Source organism: Anopheles cruzii, chromosome 3 (assembly GCF_943734635.1).
Source record: "Anopheles cruzii chromosome 3, idAnoCruzAS_RS32_06, whole genome shotgun sequence".
Classification (NCBI taxonomy): Eukaryota; Metazoa; Arthropoda; class Insecta; order Diptera; family Culicidae; genus Anopheles; species Anopheles cruzii.
In genome coordinates, this window is record NC_069145.1 from 34,053,555 (window position 1) to 34,073,982 (window position 20,428).

Genomic DNA, 20,428 nt, shown 5'->3' on the forward strand with positions numbered 1-20,428 from the left:
TCCGCAAGTGACGCGGAAAGGGTCACAAACGCGCGGAACAGGGTGACCCAAAAGAGCACCCGTTACCCGTCGATTCGGTTCGCTGTCTTTGCGTTGCGTTGCGTTGCGTTGCGTTGCGGGCGAACGCTGTCCTCTGTGCATTGTTCCACAAAAAGCGTGGCTCCTTCCCAGAGATTTCCAAGACAATCCAGCGCCCAGGTGCGACGGCCGCAGCACCGTTCCCAGCGAGAGGATTAAGTTCCTGCGCTCACTTTTTTCTTGTGATCCGGCGTTCCCAAAAAATCTTTCACCGTGGATACCTTAGCATTGCCACTCGGTGGACTCTCTCATGTTAGGATGGCTCTGGCCAGGTAAGTTTCGGTTCATTTCTCTTCGGTTTACAACGCCATACTATACGTATCACGTTCAATTTGACCCGGCTGTGGATTGAAACAGGATCACCTGCTAGAATTTCTAGCATAAGACGACCCCTTCCCGGTACTGATATGACTCATTCATAGGCACTTCCTTTCAAGCTGGTCAAGTTCAGATTGGCCGGTCTAAAACTTGAGATTCGGACTTTTTTCAAAGAAATCAAATGTTTACTACATTGAAATGAAATATTCTATTTCATTCAAAGTATGTGCCATCGCTAGCCATACATTTCTCCCATCTCTCCGCTAAATTGTGGATTCCCAGACGAAAGAGTTCTTCGTCTTTTGAACTAAACCAATTAGTCATCCAATTGTGACTTCCTCGTAGCTTTGGAGGCGCCAAGTGAAGTGTCATTGAGCCGCACCTGGCGCTGATCAAATGATCAAATTGATCATTTGTTGTCAGTAGCGATCTGAATTAACGATTTCATCAGGTTTTTGCAGCTTGTTATGCATCACACCTTTCTGTCCCATCAGAAAGTCCTTGTTTTGGAGTCCTCCGACGCTCTTTGATTGTTAAGTCAAAATCGCCGTTTCAAATTTTTGAAACCACTCAAAACACTGCGATCTTCGAAAACCAAGCTTTGACAATCATCAGTTTTCATCAGTTTTTCAGTTCATCAGATCATCAGTTCAGTTCACAAGAAGCAGAAAAATAATGATGAAGGTGATCTTTTTAACAGTCCGAATCTCAAGTCTTTGACCTGTAGCTGCAACCCAGTGACGCCGGTCAGTACTGCTCTTACTCTTCTCCTCAAGTTTATCAGCATCCTACGGGGGTTTTTATCAGCACCTCTGGCCCGAGGCTCCGGTTCGGGTTTTTTCGCGACCCCACCGTCTTTATTGTGTCGACTCACATTTTCGGTTGGCGCGCAAGAAGACGAAAAAAATATTTGTACGCTCTTATCAGAGCACCGCGCTGGACGACGCAATAAGTCGGGCGCGGCCATGTCCAAAGTTCCGCGCAAGTGGAACGAAGTAGTCCCTGTGTAGTGTGTTCCTAGGGCAAACCGACGTCGGGTTGGTCGAGTCGGATAAGACACGCAATGAGTTCAGATCGCAAATTACAGAACAGCTTGATCGCAAAACTGCGCACCCCAGTGGTAAGAAGACGATTGCACTTTTGGGGCCAGAGAATACCGTTCCGAATCTACGGTCTTATCTTATCTGGCATAACTGGGGTCGCGGTGATTGCACCGTTGATGCGTCGTTCCTGAATTTCGAAAGTTTTACAACACTTCATTTCGTCGCAACATCCTTTTTTGGGTTCGGATTCCCCAAACACCGCACATTCTCTCGCGGACAGATGCGAAGTAGCTACTGCCGTGACGGTGACAACCGGAGATGTTGCATATTTATGAATTTGCCCTCGAAACGACCGCCACATAACCGATCCCCGTCTAGGGGGCTCCCGGTGCTGTGCCGTGCTGCCGTGGCTCTATTTTTTAACACGGTATAATTGCACATATGACTCGGGAATAAGGAGCGGGACGAATTTTATCCATCCCCCCGCGGACGGACCCCTCGGTTTGTGATGCACCTCGTGAGTGCACGAGAACGAAAATAAAAGTATACACCCAACGTGTGTGTGTGTGTGTGTGTGTGACGCGGTCTTGGCAAATGCAAATGTGGGGCGGTTCGGAAAAAAACCAGCATCACCACCCAGAAAGAGGGTCGCCATCGGGTGCCGTCGCCGGCGAATGGCCCTGCAATCTCTGCCGGGCCGACCGGCATTGGGCTGCTGCTCCGCATTATTCATCAGCCCCCAATGTCGCCGCATTCGCTTGCGTGTCTGTGCGGTGTGCTCTTTTTTAATTCATGAACCATTTTACGACCTCAGAACTCCAGAAGTCACCCCGAAGTCCTGGGCAATCGGGGTTGACAGATAAAAGGTTGAAGTGTGCGGTGTGAGCTTCGAATTGCATTGCGCGATGTCGACGTAAGAAGTGCAGACTGGGCGAGCCTTAAGTTTTATTTGATTTGGAAATTTGCGGACTTTTGCTTTCCATTGCACATTGTTGTTATGCACGATCGACGGGGATAACTTGCGGCCCCTGGACAACTGCATCCTGCATGGAGATCAATAGTCTAACTACATTTAGTATAGCTCCAATTTAGAATGAACTATTTACAAGCTATATAGCAATCAGCCCGGAACCATGACTTGGTAACGCCTGACCAGTGTCATCCGCCCCCAAAGCGCCCCACAAAACGGCCTGCCTTTAATGTTTTATCCAATCGCTACCGAAATCAACGTTCGCCCCGCAACACACCACGAAATAGAACGTCGGCCCAACGAACCGAGGGGAGCAGAAGATGGGCCTATCGATGATGACCTCGGCAACCTGTGGACGCACAACGGTTGGAACCGCACCGCACTGGCAGCGGGCAGCAGCGCAGAGCACACCTCGCGGCGTTGCTGGGTCCAATTGACCATGGACTTATTTCCTCGTTACTACGATCACCACCACCACCGCCGCCATCGTGGTAGCCCCGCGCGCGCTCGCCGGTGACATACTTTCGGCACACGGGGTCACCTGGCTGCTGGCCTGGCTGGCTGGCTGGCTGGCTACATGAGGTAATCGGTGGGAGCGGGGCGGAGGCCACTAGAAGGGGCCACTCTCTGGTTATGCTGCTGCTGCTGCTACGCTATTTGGCCAACAATATTTATAGTTCGCTCTTTCCGCTCGCCGTGGCCCGTTTTTTATGTTTTCACCGACTTTATTTGTGTAGCGTTTCTCTCTCTCTCTCTGCGTCCCATTTTTTTGGGAGAGTATTTAGTGGACACTAAATCACCATCAAGGCGCGCGCGGCGAAAGGTGGTTCAGAAGCATAACTAATGCAGGTCCAAGCTAATTTTTGTTGGCTCAAAACCGACGCTCGCGCATTAATTTGTCCTCAGCTGTCCGGCCGTCGGTTTAAATTACATTCGCACACTCACTGTGACCAACCTTCGGTTGCAGGAAAATGAACCCCGACGTCTGCGAAGCGTTAGCAGAGTTTTTGTTCAATGATTAATTTGGGTTTTCTCAATTCCAAGGTGATGTAATGGTCGGATTTGGTTCACAGTCCAGATATGCAGTGTATCCAAATTAATGAAGATTGTTTGGGCAAATTTGCTGTCCAATTGATTGTCTCTGTTTGCGTTTGCATCTATTATTTCGATTAGATCATTATTACGTTTGAACAGAACATCGTTTCCTCCATTTGGCTGGATGATGTCGTCAAAGTTCCCCCTGAAAAACATGTCCGAGGCCTATGGAGAACCACTTCTAGCTTGTTCTGTCCTCTCTTGGCACAATATAGCAGATTTGACCTTGCGGGCAGAACTTCCTCGTGTAGTTCGTGCTGGTGGTGGTGATGCACCTAATAACATTCCACTCGACAACGCACGACGCCCAGGTTTCGTCTCAATAAACCCGTCCTCCGTGTTTGTGACGAGCGTTCCGTGTGTGTGGTTGTGTGCTGGATAGTTCCGATGATGGGGATTGCTTACGTTAGAATTGTCCTTGAAACTTATTGACAGATTACGTTATGTTTTCCTTTCCGGGGGCACGAGGCAGCTGAGTGGTTCTGAGTGGTTCTTCGGTCAGAACACTATAGGCACGAAAACGAGAAATCCGATATTGATCGGATCGATTGTTGCTAGGTATCTTGAAACTTGTTTCGAGCCACACTTCAACCGGATGATGTCTGAGCATGAGGCGAGCTTCTCTATTTGCTTATGCTTCCAATTCACACTTTAAAGTTGTTGCACGAGAAGTTGGTCCTTTCGACTACACCGACACTGAATCCGCGTTTACCACCTGAGCGACAATAACAGGCGCTGCAATCAAGATTAGAAACTAGGTTAGAAACACTATTTATGAATATTTTATATTGATTACAAAAATCGCGCTGGTGATAGGGAACCGTTCGATAGTGTTTTGTAGGAAGGCTCACAACTGGCCGACGGATCTGAGCAATAATAGCTTGCCAACTGTGCACTTGATGTCATCAGTATGTATGAGAGGTTGCTGGGGGTTCCACTTCAAAAAACTACTTCCTTGTCCTAGCCTCTTTGGCCGTACACGGTCCCGGCTTGGAACTTGGTGTGCGTGGTGCTTGAACTTGAGCTTCTTTTCTTGCGGACCCGTTCACAAATCGTCCGCGTAATGGGACGCCCACATCGTAAGCGTCTGCCAAATCCGGGACCGCTTACCATTGCCAGTGTATTAAAAGTATGAAAACAGGTCGTTTGATTACAGTTTAAAAGGAAACCATCATTCCACGGGGCCCCATTCTGTGTGTGCGATGGGCGGCAGTTTCCAAAGACGCCTCGTAAACGACTGGAATAATGGGTAGTGTTCCTCTGTTTCTTCACAGCGCAGCACACTTCAGCCGCTTATGCATGCGTTTTCCATTAGCTCCGGTTGGCTCCGAACGAGTTGGTGAAGTCACAGCATATAAAGCAGAGCAGATTATTTTCAATAAATGCACGCTGAACGCTGACGCTATTTGCAGCCACCACCGAACGACGACGGAATGCAGCTGCGCTTCTGCGGGGTGCATTGCAGTGTGTGGCACATGCGAGCAATCTTTATCTTGACCACGATCACGCTTTAGTGCGCGCTGAGCATTTACGTGGGGTCGTGTGGGACTCCTACGCGGCCTACAAAACCCACTCGCTACCCCGGAGCGTGGTGGTGTTACGGTAACGAAACTTGAACGAAGTGCGCCCATGATTCATTACCCCCATTGGTTCGGTGAGGCGATTCTGGAGGAAAAAACGTTGTTCGTCAGTTTACACTGTGTCTTACTGGATTTGGTTTAAGGCGAATAGTTTATAGGTTACTTTATTTTTGATACATTACCTTTAATATCTCGTTAGGATGTAGTCCTTTAGGACTTCTGCAAAGCAGAACCATCTTAATGACACGGATCACAAGTTTAATCTAATCATCTTATCATGCCAGTCGATCCCAGAGCTCATCTCGATGCTCTCGTTGCCCATTCGTATTTGTGATATTGAAAAGTGCTTCCGTCAGATAGTCAATCGCCGGTTCGCTTCACGAAGTTAAAACTGGCTGAACCTAAATCACGTCGAAAAGTTGCGACTGCTACTGGTTACTGTAACTCACGATGGCAGGGCATGGTCGTCGCGCCCCAGGGTCTTGCGCAAAAGTGCGGTTGCGCATTACAGCCAAAGTGTAAACCGTGTTTCCCTCCATCGTCATCATCATCATCGGCGGGCTTCCAAAACAGATGAGTGACAGCAAGGTCGTACTTTTCCTCCGTTGGTCCCGCGCGCGCGCGCGCTCCGTTCACCGAGGTTATGGTGCTGCAATCGCCGCGCGTAATGTGCGCGCACGGCGGCAGGTGCACTGGCATCCTTCGGCGCCCCCAGCGCAAGTGTTAATTTGTATATCATTCCCGCACAAAGTCCGTACACGTTTGGCAGAGTTCAATAGACGAAATAGGCGCACGGCGATCGCGGGCGCACACCGCGGCGGCTCGGCTCGGCAAAGCTCAACAATGCATTGCGAATTGTGATGTGGCATATTGTATTGGCCGCCGCCGCGACAGTTCGTAACGTTTCGTAACCCGCGCAAGATGTAACAGCAAGCACAAAACGCTTAGGCCACCACCGCGAAAGTACGTTTTTAATTAATGTTAACCTAGTTTGATCGAAACCCAAGTGTCTTTGTTCTTTCCGAAACCCAAATTCGGTTGCACAGATTTTGGTTCGGCTTTTGTGACATCTTGCAGTTTACCAAATTAAATTAATTTCATTTCGGGTTAAAATCCCTCTCCCTGTACGGTGTTGCGTTTATCTAATCGTACCGAAACAGGGTCACGTGGTTTCAGCACAGGGGCCGGGTGTCTGGTGCCTCTGCACTTCCGCGACATCAGCACGTGTCTCATCCTCCTCGTTTAAGGCAAGACGTGAACTTTCACAACAACCACACGCCGCCGCCGTCGTCGTCGTCGCGGTGGTGACCCCATTTCGGCTCAAGACCGCGCAGCTTTCGATAAGAAATGGCGATCGCGGGTAGCCCTACACCATCACCAAGCGCGCCCACCGAACACAAGGTGATGATGGATGGAGAAAACATAAAAAATACAAAACTAAATATATAAATCGGACGACCTCTCCTGACCACCAGTTCGGGGAGTTGGTAGCCCTGCGAGGCGTGGATCCCGATGGATGTTGTTGCGACCACAGAAGCAGCATGTTTTTTTTTCGTTATGTGGTCGCCGCCGGCGTCGGGGAAGGGTTCAGCCACCACGCTTTTCGAAGCTCTCGAAGTTGTATCATCGTAGGTTGCGACAGATGGTGTTGCTGGGTGGCGCTGGAAACAATTGTTGTCGGTAGCAAGTAGCAGCTGCCGGGGCGCGCTCGATGGCTTACAGCCGGCCCCGTGTTGCTTCACCCCCCACGGGGAGCCATTGGTGGTGGCAGTGTAACGCACCCCGAGCGGGCGGTAGGAGTCAACTGCCACAATTCCGGCGACGGCGGTGGCGACCTCCTTTCCGAGCAGCGTGCAGCACACACACACGCAGCCCGGGTCTAACCACTCTCACTCTCGGTGGTTTTCACAACGAAGCGTCTTACCGCAATCATCAGCACCACGCTCGCGTTGCGCTTCTTTGTTGCTCCCTGGACGCGCGAGACCTAAATGTGTGTGTCAAGAGCCAAAAGAGAGAGGAAAGTATGTAATTTTATCCGTCTTTGCTACCAATCATTTGCATTTGTTACTCGTATTCTGATCTTCGCCAAGGCGAATCAAGCCTAATCGCTGTCGACACGGTTGCTTCAGTTTGTTTTGTTTACAAAATGCACGTGCTTTTGACGTTTAACACAAATTGCTCGAATTAGTGCCTAAGCGCACTACTCGATCAGAGTAGCCAAAGTGCTCGACTTGTGCTCGAAAGTTTGCAGCGCAACTCCGTATTGCTGCACACTGCTGCGAATCTGTGATCATCGCGGTTAAGTAGTACAATGGGTGAAGGCAATGCCACGGATCGGCTGTATCTTTCTCCTCGACCAGTCCGCAACCGCCTCGCCAGCCGGTCATTATTCGGTGTGTCGTCATCACAAGTTAGCCTGCCTGTCTGTATGCTTGCGCGCGTGTGGGTTGGACTTGCTTGCGTGCTTCAGCGTGACGCTTCTTCACCAAGCTTTGCTGTAACGACGATTTGACACACGCGCCGGAAAGTGGTTTGTTGTGCCTCTTTAGCTGCGCCGATGAAACCACGCGACCCGCGTGTCCATGATCGCGGATCGTTTGGCACAGCTTGCGCTTGCTTTTGATCGTGTGAAAGAAAAAATGGTCAGTGTGGGTAGCAAATGAGTTACAGCTTTCGAAACCCGCTCCACGAAACGCCGACGTCGTTGTAACGACTACTACTTCTCTGCATTAACACCCCGCCAGCGGGGTGGCCGACGCGATTGATGAAAGCGTCGTCGAAAGCGTCGTGCAATCCTCTCTGTGGCTGATAGGGGTACGTGCGCCGGCTTTCGAATCGAGTCTGAACCCCCTCGTTTCCGATCGCCAAACGGAGAATGGGCGAAGGATGATTCATTCGAGTTTTAGTAGACCCCTCCATCAGCTGTGTGGACGAGCCGGCTGAGTCGCCTCTCTTGCATCAGGTTTTCTAAGTCCCAAAGCCCAATAATCGTGTAGAGTCTCCGCGAGAGAGGGACTCGTATACTCGATCGTGCACTATCCCACCGTAGTGCGAGCGAACGACGAGCCTCCACGATGTGTGTGGAGGTCACCCATATGTCACGTACCGGCGAAACCCTGAATCGCCGGTGGGTGAAAGTGTGTTTCTCCTCAGCGATAAGCCTGTCTCACGGAAAGTAGGGCTGTATGGGTGACGTTTGCTTGTCTTTTGAAGGAACGAGCGGTCTTGATCTGTAAACAGAGACAATGTTAATCCCTGTTACTTACTGTAACGTTGTGTTTCTACTTGCTAGTTTATTGGCTTCGTTCAATCCCCCCACTTTCACGAGCTACCAACGGTACTTACGTGTTGCCTGACTATTTCTGACGAGATGTGACATAAATTGACGGACCAATTAGTAGTTGACAATTACGACGATGCACAATCAATTAGAGTAATCACCGTTTCTTCATTTTTCCTTGTAAGCTGTCAGTTGGATCCATTCTGTCCATCGACTGACAGTGCTCCTGAATAAAGGATGCCGATTGGGGTGTCATACTAATTCCTCGCACTATCCAGCCTATGAAACACCTCACCGTCTGCCATCCGACCGAGTTTGTGGTAAAAAGAATGAAAATCGACTCTCGAGAAGACAGCATACAAATTTACAAATATTAACCCCAATAATGTAATGCTTAAAGCCCCCCTGTCTCGGTGTGTCCTACTCCCCGTGTCATGTCTGCGCTCTGGGTGCGCGTGATTTCAGTGATTTCTGTTTTCATTTTTTCCATCACAAACATACGCACGCACACACACACACACACACACACACACACACACACACACACACACACACACACACACACACACACACACTTCTTCTCAACCTAGTTCGCGGCACGTCGTCGTCGTCGTGACACGCCGTGGTGAGCGGTGATCTCCTTTCGCGGCATGCGTTGTATCGGATGCTCATTCATCCGTCTCGCGCGCCGTCTCACAGTCACACGCGATGTGTTTCACTCGCTCTCTCGCACCCCTTTCACTTAGTACACGGTGTTCATCGCTGAGAGAGACACTGCGTGTTCATCGGGATGAACCGTTCACCACCAAGGTAAACACAGGTGAGAACAATGCTCACCAAAGTGAAGGTAATGTTGCGGTGTGTTGCTATAGTTAATTGCGCTCCACGCGAAAGTTAATTGTAATTGTTTTCTAACGTGCGAACTGAGGCGCTACATAAATGAAGTTAAGTTGTGTTGCCATCGATCGCACTGTCATTCGTCTGTCTGTCGAATAGCTAACGCAGATGTCACGCGGTGTTCCGCTTCTCACTATCGCTCACTCACGATGGTCGCCCGCCCCGTCGTCGTGGGCCAGATGTTGCGGTGGTCGCCTGACCTACTCTCTGCAGCCTCCGCAGGGCGACAGAAGAAAAAAACACACACACAATTCACACGAAATCTGGTTTGAATATGAAAAGGGCACACGCGTCTCGTCCTCGTCCTCCTCCGCCGCAAACTATTGGCGCATGGCGCAATAGAGAGTAGGGTGCTGGTGACCCGAAACACGGAGAGGGCGTTGAAAGGGCCAGCCCCAAAACAGATCACCTCGGGAGTAGCGCATATTAAAGCGATCACCTTCGGCCGGGTGATCGTTTAATGGGGTGTAGTGCTGGGGCGTACGAGAAGGACGCAAAGGGACGACCGTGATCGATTGAATCGGCAGCGGGTGAGCATGGCGGGCGAACGCAGCATAATTCGCCTTCACAACAGCGGCCGTGCGCGATCGTAGCACCGTTTATTCGCCAGTGCTTGGCACATGACTTGGCCCAACGGTGGTGGCACTGGCAAGGGGCAGCGCGGGGGGATCAGAAGGGTGACTTGTGTAGGCCCCCGATGTGCCTTGTGGTTCACTTCAATGCTCGCCGAATGTGTGTCAATGAAAAAGCAGTACGCGCGCGCGCACTCGATCGTAAGCCGCGTGACCGCGTTCACTCCCCACCTCGAAGGCTCACTCAAGATTCTCACACGAACGCACCTGTCTCTGTGTGTGTGCGTGTTTAAGGCGAATGATCCACGCGTGTGTGTGTAGGGGTGATAATGCTTGGAAGAACGACCCTTCTCACAAGACCCCCGAAAAGTGAACCCATTCTCACTCACTCGGTTCTGTGGCTCACTTGCATTCACTCTCGTGCGCTCATTTCTCACTGCATCGTTCTACCGCCAGATCGCCTAACGATTAGCGGTTCGGATCAATACAACTGTCAACTGTGTGTGGCATTCCGAACGTGAAAATCCGTCACTCACGCTCACGTTAACAACCATCTCTGTAAGGAAAAAAAGAAGAAAATTGCATGGTGTTTTCACTTCTCTCTGCGCGTCCGGCGGGCCACCCCTTGGAGCGCGCCCGATGATGTTTGCTTTCGAAATTTCCACACAGCTCCACATCGCGCGCCGCAGTGGGAGGCTGAAGAAATATGCTTACTCAATGCCGAAAAGCGGGTCAACCCTTCACAGGAGTCGGGTCTCGGATCGGCAAAACCGCACGAGGGCCGCCGTCGGGCCTTTCGATTGTAGAGCCGACGCAGCGAATGCAGAGGAGGGCGCACGAGGTTGATCCCTTTCGAAAACGGCGTGACCGTGATTCAACGAGACGATGAAACCGGCGGGACTGCGTTTCGTAGGCCGTAATCTGTCTGTTTCCGGGACGCCCGCATTTGCCGATTGTTTAAAAACAACAATCTATGCTGATTTATGCTCCGGTATTGGGTCAGCCAGCAAGTCAGCCAGCGGGGACAAAGAAAGTTCCGCGCGGGGAAACAATTTCAATCCAATCGGGTGTACAGGTTTCAGCTTCTTGCAGATTCTAGAGGCACTCTTTAATCGGAGGAAGAACCAAACCTCAGTGCGTATGTTTTTGGATTATCGTCTCGGTGCTATAAACACACCCTCTCGACCTCTCTTTTCCTCCCTAACGTGTGCTTAAATTTGTAATAAGCATTCGCGGATCTGCCCTCATGTGGCCACGCAACGGGTGTGCGCTATCGAAAGCAGGTTAGGACCGTTTGTTTCCTAAACAACTGCGGATTGTTGTGAGCCGCACGGGTGCGCAATCTTTAGTTTTCCTCTTTCTCTCTCGCTCTCTCTCGCGCGAAGTGTGCCACATTTCTCGCGGGAGACTGTGGTTGCGGTGGCGGCGGCCCGCCTAGTTAGTACGCGACAGAAACGGGTCGGTCGGACAGTACTGCAAAACACGGCAGCAGCAGCAGCAAATGCGGCCACAGAAATCCAAAACAATCAACCCCAAACCCGGGGCAGCAAAAGGCGCCACCAAAACAGGGTCACAATGCACACACACACACAAAAGAACCCCACCAAGTCAGTAAACACTGCCGTTAAGCCGACCACGGCACGGCTCTTAACGCCTAAATGTTGATCCATTTTCACCTCCAGCAGACACACGACGACCACAGACCAGGTCGGGTTATTGTTTGAGAAGGCGAATCCTGGGCGCGTGAGGCCTAGAATGGGGTGCTCCATAAAAACTTTCTTCAAAACACACTTGTACGTTGGAAAGTACGGTGTAAAATCGTACAAGATAAGACTCGGCACTAAGCGCGATCTTTCAGGCTGTAGCGGGTGCCCTTCAGAGGGATCGCGCCAAGGGACCACTTTCACACCCACTCGCGAACTCTCGCGAAAGTTGCCTAGAACCGCCGCGCGACCTGAACCGGAAGACCTTGGACGCGAATCATAAAAGTAGCCCCTACCCGACCCCTATACTACATTCTCCACGCTGATTAGAGACCCCGAGACAGCTACCTACAGCCCAGGAGTGAATGACATTAAACATCAACCATCGCTCCTAACGGGAGATGTGGAGAACTGTAGCGCGGTGTCCAAGTTCTGACCAAAGCTCCGATATATCCGTGTCTATCCTAATAGAGCCAAGAAGTTGAAAGTAGAACCGGGATTAGGGGCGCGTGCGAAAGACATGACCCTAATTTCGGCCCGCGTTCCATTTGTTTAAAACAAAACGAACAATTTATTGCTACGCGCGAACCAATGCTCCAACATCGCCGTCGGGGCTCTTGGTGGAGTATGTCGTGTTCGTCTATCTTACCGTCTAACAGGCGAACGAGATTGACTGTTAATTATTTCCTCCGAGCGCTGCGCACGCGGGTGCCTCGCGCGGAATTGAAGGTCATATTCATTTATCTAACGCTAAGCGTAATCGACGACGGGAACGACAACCGTTAGCTCTAAACTAGTAACTCGGTTGAGTGAGTGTGGGTGCGCGGTCGAACGGTGGTCACACTAACACACCACTAAGTCCGCTACACTCGTGAGTACTCACTGAGTTCTAAACAAACAGCGGCGCAGTGGTGGTGGTGCATAACACGATTAGAACGTCGCGCTGGGTTGAATGGCTAGTAGTACGAAGGGGGGGCAGGGTGTACTAGAACTGACCTTTACGTTTTTCACACACGGGGTCCGCCGGGGGGGGAGGAAAGTAGGAAACGGGGTATGGTTCGCATACTGCCGTTAGACAGCTGATGCAGAACATCCGTTCACCGCGGGCAAGACGAGATGCGATCGTCGATCGGAATCGCTGGCGTTGTGGCAAAATCGTAGCACTAATTTATGTCAGTCGGCGAGCGTACCAATTGCTATCGATCTAGCTCATCGTCGAGTTTGCTTTCGGGACCAATCGGATTGTATATCAATCGAAACGCAGCCGAACACCAGTTCTCTGTGACGCGCAATGAAATGTTCGACTGAGAGGGGACAGGTTCGTTCTCTAATGTAACCCTGAAGCTGCAAGTGCAGGTCGATAAAAATGTCAACACTTCCATTTCCGCGTTCGATAAGTGAAAGGCCACAATTTAAATACCGGTAGTGATATCTGGATCTTGTGCTCTGACGCAAACACAACAGTTTGTCCTTTTGGCATGTTTACTTAAAAGTACTTTCGAGCTGCATCAACCTGATGTCAAACTTTATTCAACTTGTCAACTTATCTCCAACAACTGTATAGAATTGTAAATAATGTCGACAATAATTTTATAAAACCCGTTGACACCCGTAGGCAATACGCCATTGATTATGTTATAACTACAAGGTGCGTAATCATGACAGGACCTTTTGAAATGTTTTATAACTCCGCCATTTTTCAGTCAATTTTGACAAATGCACAAGATTTATTTAGGCTACAGAATGCCGTTTATAACAAATTAACCCAAAATACAATGTCGATCAAATGACCTCCTCCATTAGACACGCAAAAAGCGGCCCTTTTTTGGGCATTGCAGCAATTGCAGCCGCTGTGATATTAGCTTTTAGTTCTTCAATGGTATTCGGTTGGCTGGCATACACCTTACTCTTCAAATAGCCCTTCAGAAAATTCGACGGAATAGTCTGACGAAATTTGGTAACAATAAGCAAGCACAGTTTTCACAGTTGAACGATTATTTTCAGTGTACAGCGCTACAATTTCAGCCCGCTTTTTGTGTAAATCGCTCTATGAGCAAAACGACATAGACTAACGTGTTAGAATTTGGCTGATTTCCCAAAATCGACTGATAAATGGCGAAGTTATTTAACATTTCAATAGGTCCTGTCACTATGGCGCACCCTGCACTATACAGCAACAAAATATTTTGTTGTTCTACTAAACCCGCCGTTTGCATACATTGTTTGAATAGTCACTTGGCAGAAACTGTTGTAAGTCACTTGTGGTAAAGAATGTTGTTATTTTTAATCAGCGCGGAAGCTCAGCGCGAAAGGTTGGCCGCAGCTGCTCAAATGCTGCAAATGCAGAACTACAGCTGCTCAAATCTCTTCGAAAAATAATAGTTCTCCATTTTTTGAATCAAGAACATGGTGTACTAATAAATATGGCCAGGTCCGTTCTTCCAAGACGAAGAATAAGTTTTCTGTAGCATGGTAGAACCCGTTCAACAGTCAGGTGACGATGTTTCTGTGCAAATACTATTGACCACAATAACTCAGGTTCAACTTTCACAAAAGCAAGAATCATTTTTTATTTAAATGTAAATAAACTATTCGAAAAGGACGAGAAACGGTGATTTTTTTATGTAAATGGCACGAATAGGACAATCGATATCAATTTACCACACTTGAGCCTTTATTTTGAAATACAAGATTTCCACATCTACTGTTGAGTAGCTATTTTGTGGTATTTGAAAGACTCTTTGTCAACAATTACAATAAAAACATTCTTTATTTATCGTTATTCAGCTCGTCAGCTTCAAACGTTCGCTTTCTTTGTCACACTATGCTTGCTTTTCAAGAAACACACTCTTCTATTTTGGAGAAACAAAGAGATTTGAACGAGACATTTTAAAGCAGATAAAACAGAGAGAAAAGCAACTTCAACTGTGTGTGTGTCACAACGAAAAAATACTTTCAAAACCCGTGGCCAACGTATCAACGACGTGGAGGTATCCTATTGCGTCCTTTTTCTCTTTATGTACGGTGTGCTCGTGTCCTTCTTTTTAATCGCTTTCCACTACCACTCTCCGAAGATTCGTTTTTTCTCTCCATTTTTGGTCCCCTCTCTTCGTGAGTAAACGAACGTCACTCTCCCCACTCTCGTTTGACGCCCATTGGGACTTTTCCGTACTTATCTAATGTCTTATGCCTTGGTTAGCCGTCAATCTTCGGAAAAACTTGATCCTATTTCCTATATACTAACGGGCGCACTCCATTTCCCACTGCTCACTAAATAGCCGAAGGGTTTTCGAACCTCGAAAACAATGGCACTCCTCCTGGTCTGACAACGTAAAACCGAAGCGTAGATGCTGCAGACATAGCAACCCCCCACGGGAATGCCAATTTTCTACATTCGCCCTGTCTATAGAAAAAAAAAACACCGGAGGAACCAACACAAACACCGCAGCAGGCACAGGGCACCGATGGCGTACGTGTGTGTTCTGGGGCAGGGAGACAACAAACACCCCCTCCCCCCCTCCAACCAGGGCGATGGACGACGAGCATCTTTGTTGTGCTGCCGGACCACTAGCGCCGGCGGCACGTGGCACGCAGCAACGTCATCGAAAAGCGGCAGCTTAGAAAGCAACGTGCAGCTCGAGTTTTAATAAACGACTTGCGCGAGAGTTGCACGCGCGTCGGTGGCGCTTCACGTGGTTGCTTGCGCTACCGTGTGACCGATGCTGTTCACTCTTCATTCGCGTCTAACCTTTCCAAGCCACGGCTCACGGACCCTGCCACGAACGAACAAATGCCACGTGAAAGCAAGTGTCGCTTGTAATTGAAGCGGCGCTAAGGTTTCCAAAAGAAAGGGCCTTCGCGAGAAGGAAAAAACCATCGCGTCCCACAGATAAGCGGAATGGCGGCGGGGACACACGGCGTACGAGAGCGCGATGCAACTACGAGATAGAATGGAAATGTCAAACAAGTGAAGAACAAAGAGAACTTTATGAGAACATTATGTGCCTGAAGGGGTTCGCTAAGTCTAGCTATACTCGACTTGTGGTGAACTATTGTGTCGTTGTTACCGCAAATTATGAGACCAATAGGGTGTGCAATAAAACCTATCGTTCGTCATATGCAAACTGTCTTTTGTCTTACTAGTCGGTTCCATAAGTCCGTAGCCTAGAGAAGAAAAACACATTTTTATGGTTTGAAATACACCTTTTATTCCGTATGGTCTCCATGAACATCAATACACTTTTTCCAACGAGGCTACAGTTTATAAATTCCATCCCTGAAGTCAGAAACTTCTACTAAATCTCTTTCAGTCATTCGACGATTTTCTGATACGATATCATGTATGTTTTCTACGTTTTCAGGTGTTGGGTCTGTTTTTGGGCGTCTCGGACGTGGACGTGGTGACGCCTTGAAGGCTTAAAAATTAATTACAATTAAATTCAGAAACTCCCCTTTTAATGTACTAATTGAAGGGCCTCTATACACTTTCAACTCTCGTTAATATATTTCACCATTCAATTTCCTTTCAAAAAAATCAAGTATCGTGAGCTGATTGAATGAAATCTCACGATACTTGATTTTTTTTCCGTTGTGTCGATGTGTCGATACTAAATGGCTTGTAAAAAAATGCGTTACATACGTTCATATGAAGAGTGTACCAACATAACAAAAACAAATCAGACTCGTAGAAGCGCCCTCTGTTATCGAGGTTACGAACTTATTAAACAGCCCAGTATTTTATGGCGTTCGATTATTAGTCAACCTCATTGTTACTGACATCCTCTTTGCTATGTTAATCCATCCAGGCGAGTTTAAAAAAAGTATTCTGGAAAAGTCTTGAGTTTCTTGAAAATCTTGAAGTGATCTTGAAAATCAACCCAATTCAGCCTAGTTTCAGGTTCAACAGATGGCGCTTGGTACGCCATCTGTTTGTGGATTGTATTGCGACGTTTTTTTAAATATTCGATGTATGCAGTCTATTTAACCGATTAACGGTTCGACGTTCACTGATCGTTCGGACACAATTGACCCTTTACTAAGGCTATGTGTGTCTGTATGTCAACAAACTGTGACTATTTTATCCATCATCCTAATCACATACGCCCAGGCCGATATCATCTTCACCGGTCGATGAGTCGGAAATCGAAACGTGTCCACACAATGGTGACCGAGTTTTCCTATTTTCTTCTCACCGACCATATCATCTGAAGCCGACGACGAGTACACCCTTGCAGAACGTTTGTTTGACGTTTCTCGCCATAATCGACGGTATTGTTCGGCGGATGGCGCATGTCGCTTGTGTAACGCGAACCCTGGCACCAACGGAACAGAACTGCAAAGGATAATAATATAAACGATTATCATTTCATCAAATCAACCCCACACCCCCGGGGGGTCAACTCGGACGGAAGTCGGGTTCACCCCCAAAGCTGGTGGGGATGTCTTCAGAACCAGCTCGAAGGTAATTACGTAGCTACGCACAGCATCGTTCCGTGGCCGTGGTTTGGGAATTCCGTTGGCAGAGACTCTCTCCCTTGCGTCCCCCCAGGTATAGGTTAGGTTCGCTAGACAAAGAAAAATGGTTTCTTGGTTGCCGGGCAATTCTCCGTGATACATCTGCCAGGTCGGGTGTTACCACGGCCCACAAAGAAGGGGCTCACGGAGAAGGTACGAACGTTCTTCGCCGTTCAGCCATTCCATTGCCAACGGGAAGGTATGATGCTGTGGCAAGCTGACAGCAGCAGGTTTCGTTCGCTTTCCTTCACACACCGAGTTCTCCAATCTGTGGCACCCTCTAAGCCCTGCCTTTTACGGCCGGCCGGGTGATGGCAGGGGAAAAATCGATATCATTTCATCCCATTCCTCGCTAATGCCTTCTTGGGAGGCGCATTATTTGATTCCCCGACCGACCGACCGACCGTGGAACGTGATTCCTTTCTTAGGTCGCCCTCGGCCGACGCTACGGCCGAACTGTTTCTTTCTTCCGTTTTACTACGACCGCCCCAATTCATCCCACACCGCCAAAAAGACCGGGGTGAAGCGTATCGGAAAAACGGTCGCGAAGGGAGATGCGGTGGGAGGAATGGGGTCCGGGGCTCCTTCCTCCCGTCAAGTCCAATTTTGCACGCTTTCCCGTGGCTTGGCGTCGGGTGCCATCCAAAGTTCCACATCCAATTCCGCTCGATTTTCGGCTGGGGGGCGAACGACGGACGGAAACGAACGATTGCGTCACAGGAAGTCCTTATATCCTTCTGGAACACGTTCAATCTTTCAAGGGTCGGCCCAAGGGGGTGAAAACACGGGACCAGCGCGAACATGCGCCATAGTAATTTAGTGTCTTTTTAAGTATGTAAACATTTTGACACGCCATTTTGTCACTTGGACGCAACTTTTGAAAGCAATTCGGTTGACGGCTTATCGGCTTTTTGATTTAAAATGTAATTCTTTAGACTACAGATACCTTTTCCAAAACGTCGGGTTTTACGAATTTTAAAATTCTTGTGGCGTTTTGTTTTATAGGCATGTTGTCCTGGCAAAACACGCCTTATTCCGTCCTACAATTTATAACCTTTCCCACAGAGCACATTGCCCCTTAGAAATGTCCCCCTTGTCTCCGAGAATCCATGGGCCAATATTTTCGCACATTACGGACATATTGCGCATCCACAACACGCCACCACACCGGCAATGGGGGAGTTGATGGGAAGAAATATATCAATCGAAAGTACGGAGAATACGGGGCAGCAGTTCCCGGCCTAGCCAGGTAAAGCTCTAGGCAAATCGTAAGCCTGACGCTAGTGTATTTGCAGGCAGAACGATGTGTCTCTCTGGTTCTCTGGCTCCACTGACAGGACATCCGAGGACGGACAAAATCATAGCCACACAGCCGAGCCAAGCACCGAGACACTGAATCCGACTCCGAAATCCGAAACGATTTGAAACGTGTCGGAGCCTCCATTATGTATGGGCCTCCCATCGGTTATGTATGATGATCCTTTTTTTCTCCGTCACGCCCTTCCGAGTGTTGGGAACTTCTTGATGTACAGAGCAGAGCAGTCCCCGATTTGTTTGATGCCATTTGCATCCCACAAACCATCCGACGGGACGGGACGGTATAGAACTTCGTGTCTGATCAACAGCGCCTGAAGAAGGCTAGTCTTTGAACCGGGTCCCCCTTTGTCGGACGGCATTAGACGGCGTGTATCGAGAAGCAATATTCCGGAGCCGGACAGAGAGAGAGAGAAAGGCTGGTAGAGAGGATCGTTCCAGAGAAGTAGCATTCATTGGCAAGTCGATTAATTATGGACAAATTCCTGATGGACACAGACGGACGCGGGGATGGTGTTTTCGGTGCGGTTGAGGCGAAGAAGAGAAACCATGAGCAGCAGGAGCAGCTGCTACGCTTCTCCGTGGTCCGTTGTGCTGCGTTATAAAGACGCCAGTATCCTTGCTCTCGAATCTCTGTGGTCCCATCCTTCTGGGCCCCATTTACACATAGCAATTTATGTTTCTGGTGGTGCTCGACTCGATACGGTGCTTATACGATATTGTTTATTACGTTTCCAGAACTTGTCAGTGGGCAGTGGACCCTGGCCCGACCCAGCCCAGGATGAAGTTTGTTTGGTACGGTTGCCGGAATGGCAACCGTACGACGGTAGCTGTTGTGGAATAAAGAATCCCAAAACCAACATCATCTGCCCTTTACCCCGGCGGGGAGAACGTATCGGACGTTCGCACAGCGACCGAGCCAGCCACTGTATGCTTCGTGTCCTGATGATCCTTGCGACGGACCGAAGAACGGGGCCACTCTTGCTTGTGTCTAGCTGCCCTTCGGCTGAGTAATGCCACAAAACTTCTGCGTTTGCTCCAATTCTTCGACTCGTGGAATGAATCAAACGAACGTGTGTGTCTCTGCGGCTCAGCCGTGTAGACTTGTTTCAGAAGTCTCTCTAGTCTGGCGGAACGCAAGACCGTCCTGTTCGAAAAGGGTGGCATAACTTTATCATTCGCTGCTTCCCGATGCTCAATTCTCCCGGCTAGAGGATCCCGGTCGGTCCGCTGTCGCAAAGGAGCAAAGCAGAACAGCGGAGACCACCATCGTGGCACATACGTACTTCGGAGTGGCCCATGTGTTCCGCCTCATCAGCCATCTCGCTGTGAGGACGACTCGGGTATCTTGTTAGACTTTCATTATCCAAAACCCTCACCGTGGAAAGAGAGATGGAGAGAGAGGGGCCGAGGGAGCGAGAGAGTACGCAAGAAGGACCACCAACGAAAGGATATTTCGGTTTTATGTTTCTGTTAATTCTTCTTTTCCCATTTAGTCGGCGTCGCCTTCTCTGGCCATTGGGTTGTTGCACCAACACCACTCGCAGGGGAATCCCTACATAACCCCGGCACAACTCCCCGGTCCCTCTCTTTCTCTCCCTACTGGGATACGTTTCCGAAGTTGAACCACTGGATATGCCGCTGCAAGAAAGAAATGCTCCCGGCGATGCGAACTTGATGGTGTTTCTGGCTCTCGGCTCACGCTGTGGCCCAAAGGCTGTAGCAAATAACCACACACACACACACACACGGACGTTGGAAGGATCGAAACACGGAATGGCAGGTGCCGTTTGGAGTGGCAGGCAGTCGTTCGGCACCGGAAGTCTAGGGCGACAGAGCAAGGCTCGCAACGGGAATGGGCGAACCCGAAGAATTGGTGGCTTAAACTCCTCGTGCAGGAAGGGGTCTTGGCTCAGGCAGGGTTCAGATTTAACCCGAACGTACAGCTGCTGCTGCTGTTGCTGCTGTGCTAGGTTGTCCGGGAACCGTCATCGTCCGGCCATGGGTATCGTCGTCGAGAAATGAGCAGCTGCGCCAACCAACGTCAAACGCGCGCGCTTCGTA

General features: G+C 49.3%; 1 protein-coding gene across 1 annotated transcript in view; it reads left to right on the top strand.

The window, feature by feature from the left end:
* The first annotated feature begins 210 nt into the window (after positions 1–210).
* LOC128272331 (protein roadkill) overlaps positions 211–20,428 on the top strand; it is a 76,634-nt gene continuing 56,416 nt past the window's right edge. Inside the window, exon 1 of the mRNA XM_053010121.1 lies at positions 211–350. Coding sequence (XP_052866081.1) covers positions 337–350 — 14 coding nt within the window. The 5' untranslated portion in view covers positions 211–336. The remainder of the gene's footprint in view (positions 351–20,428) is intronic.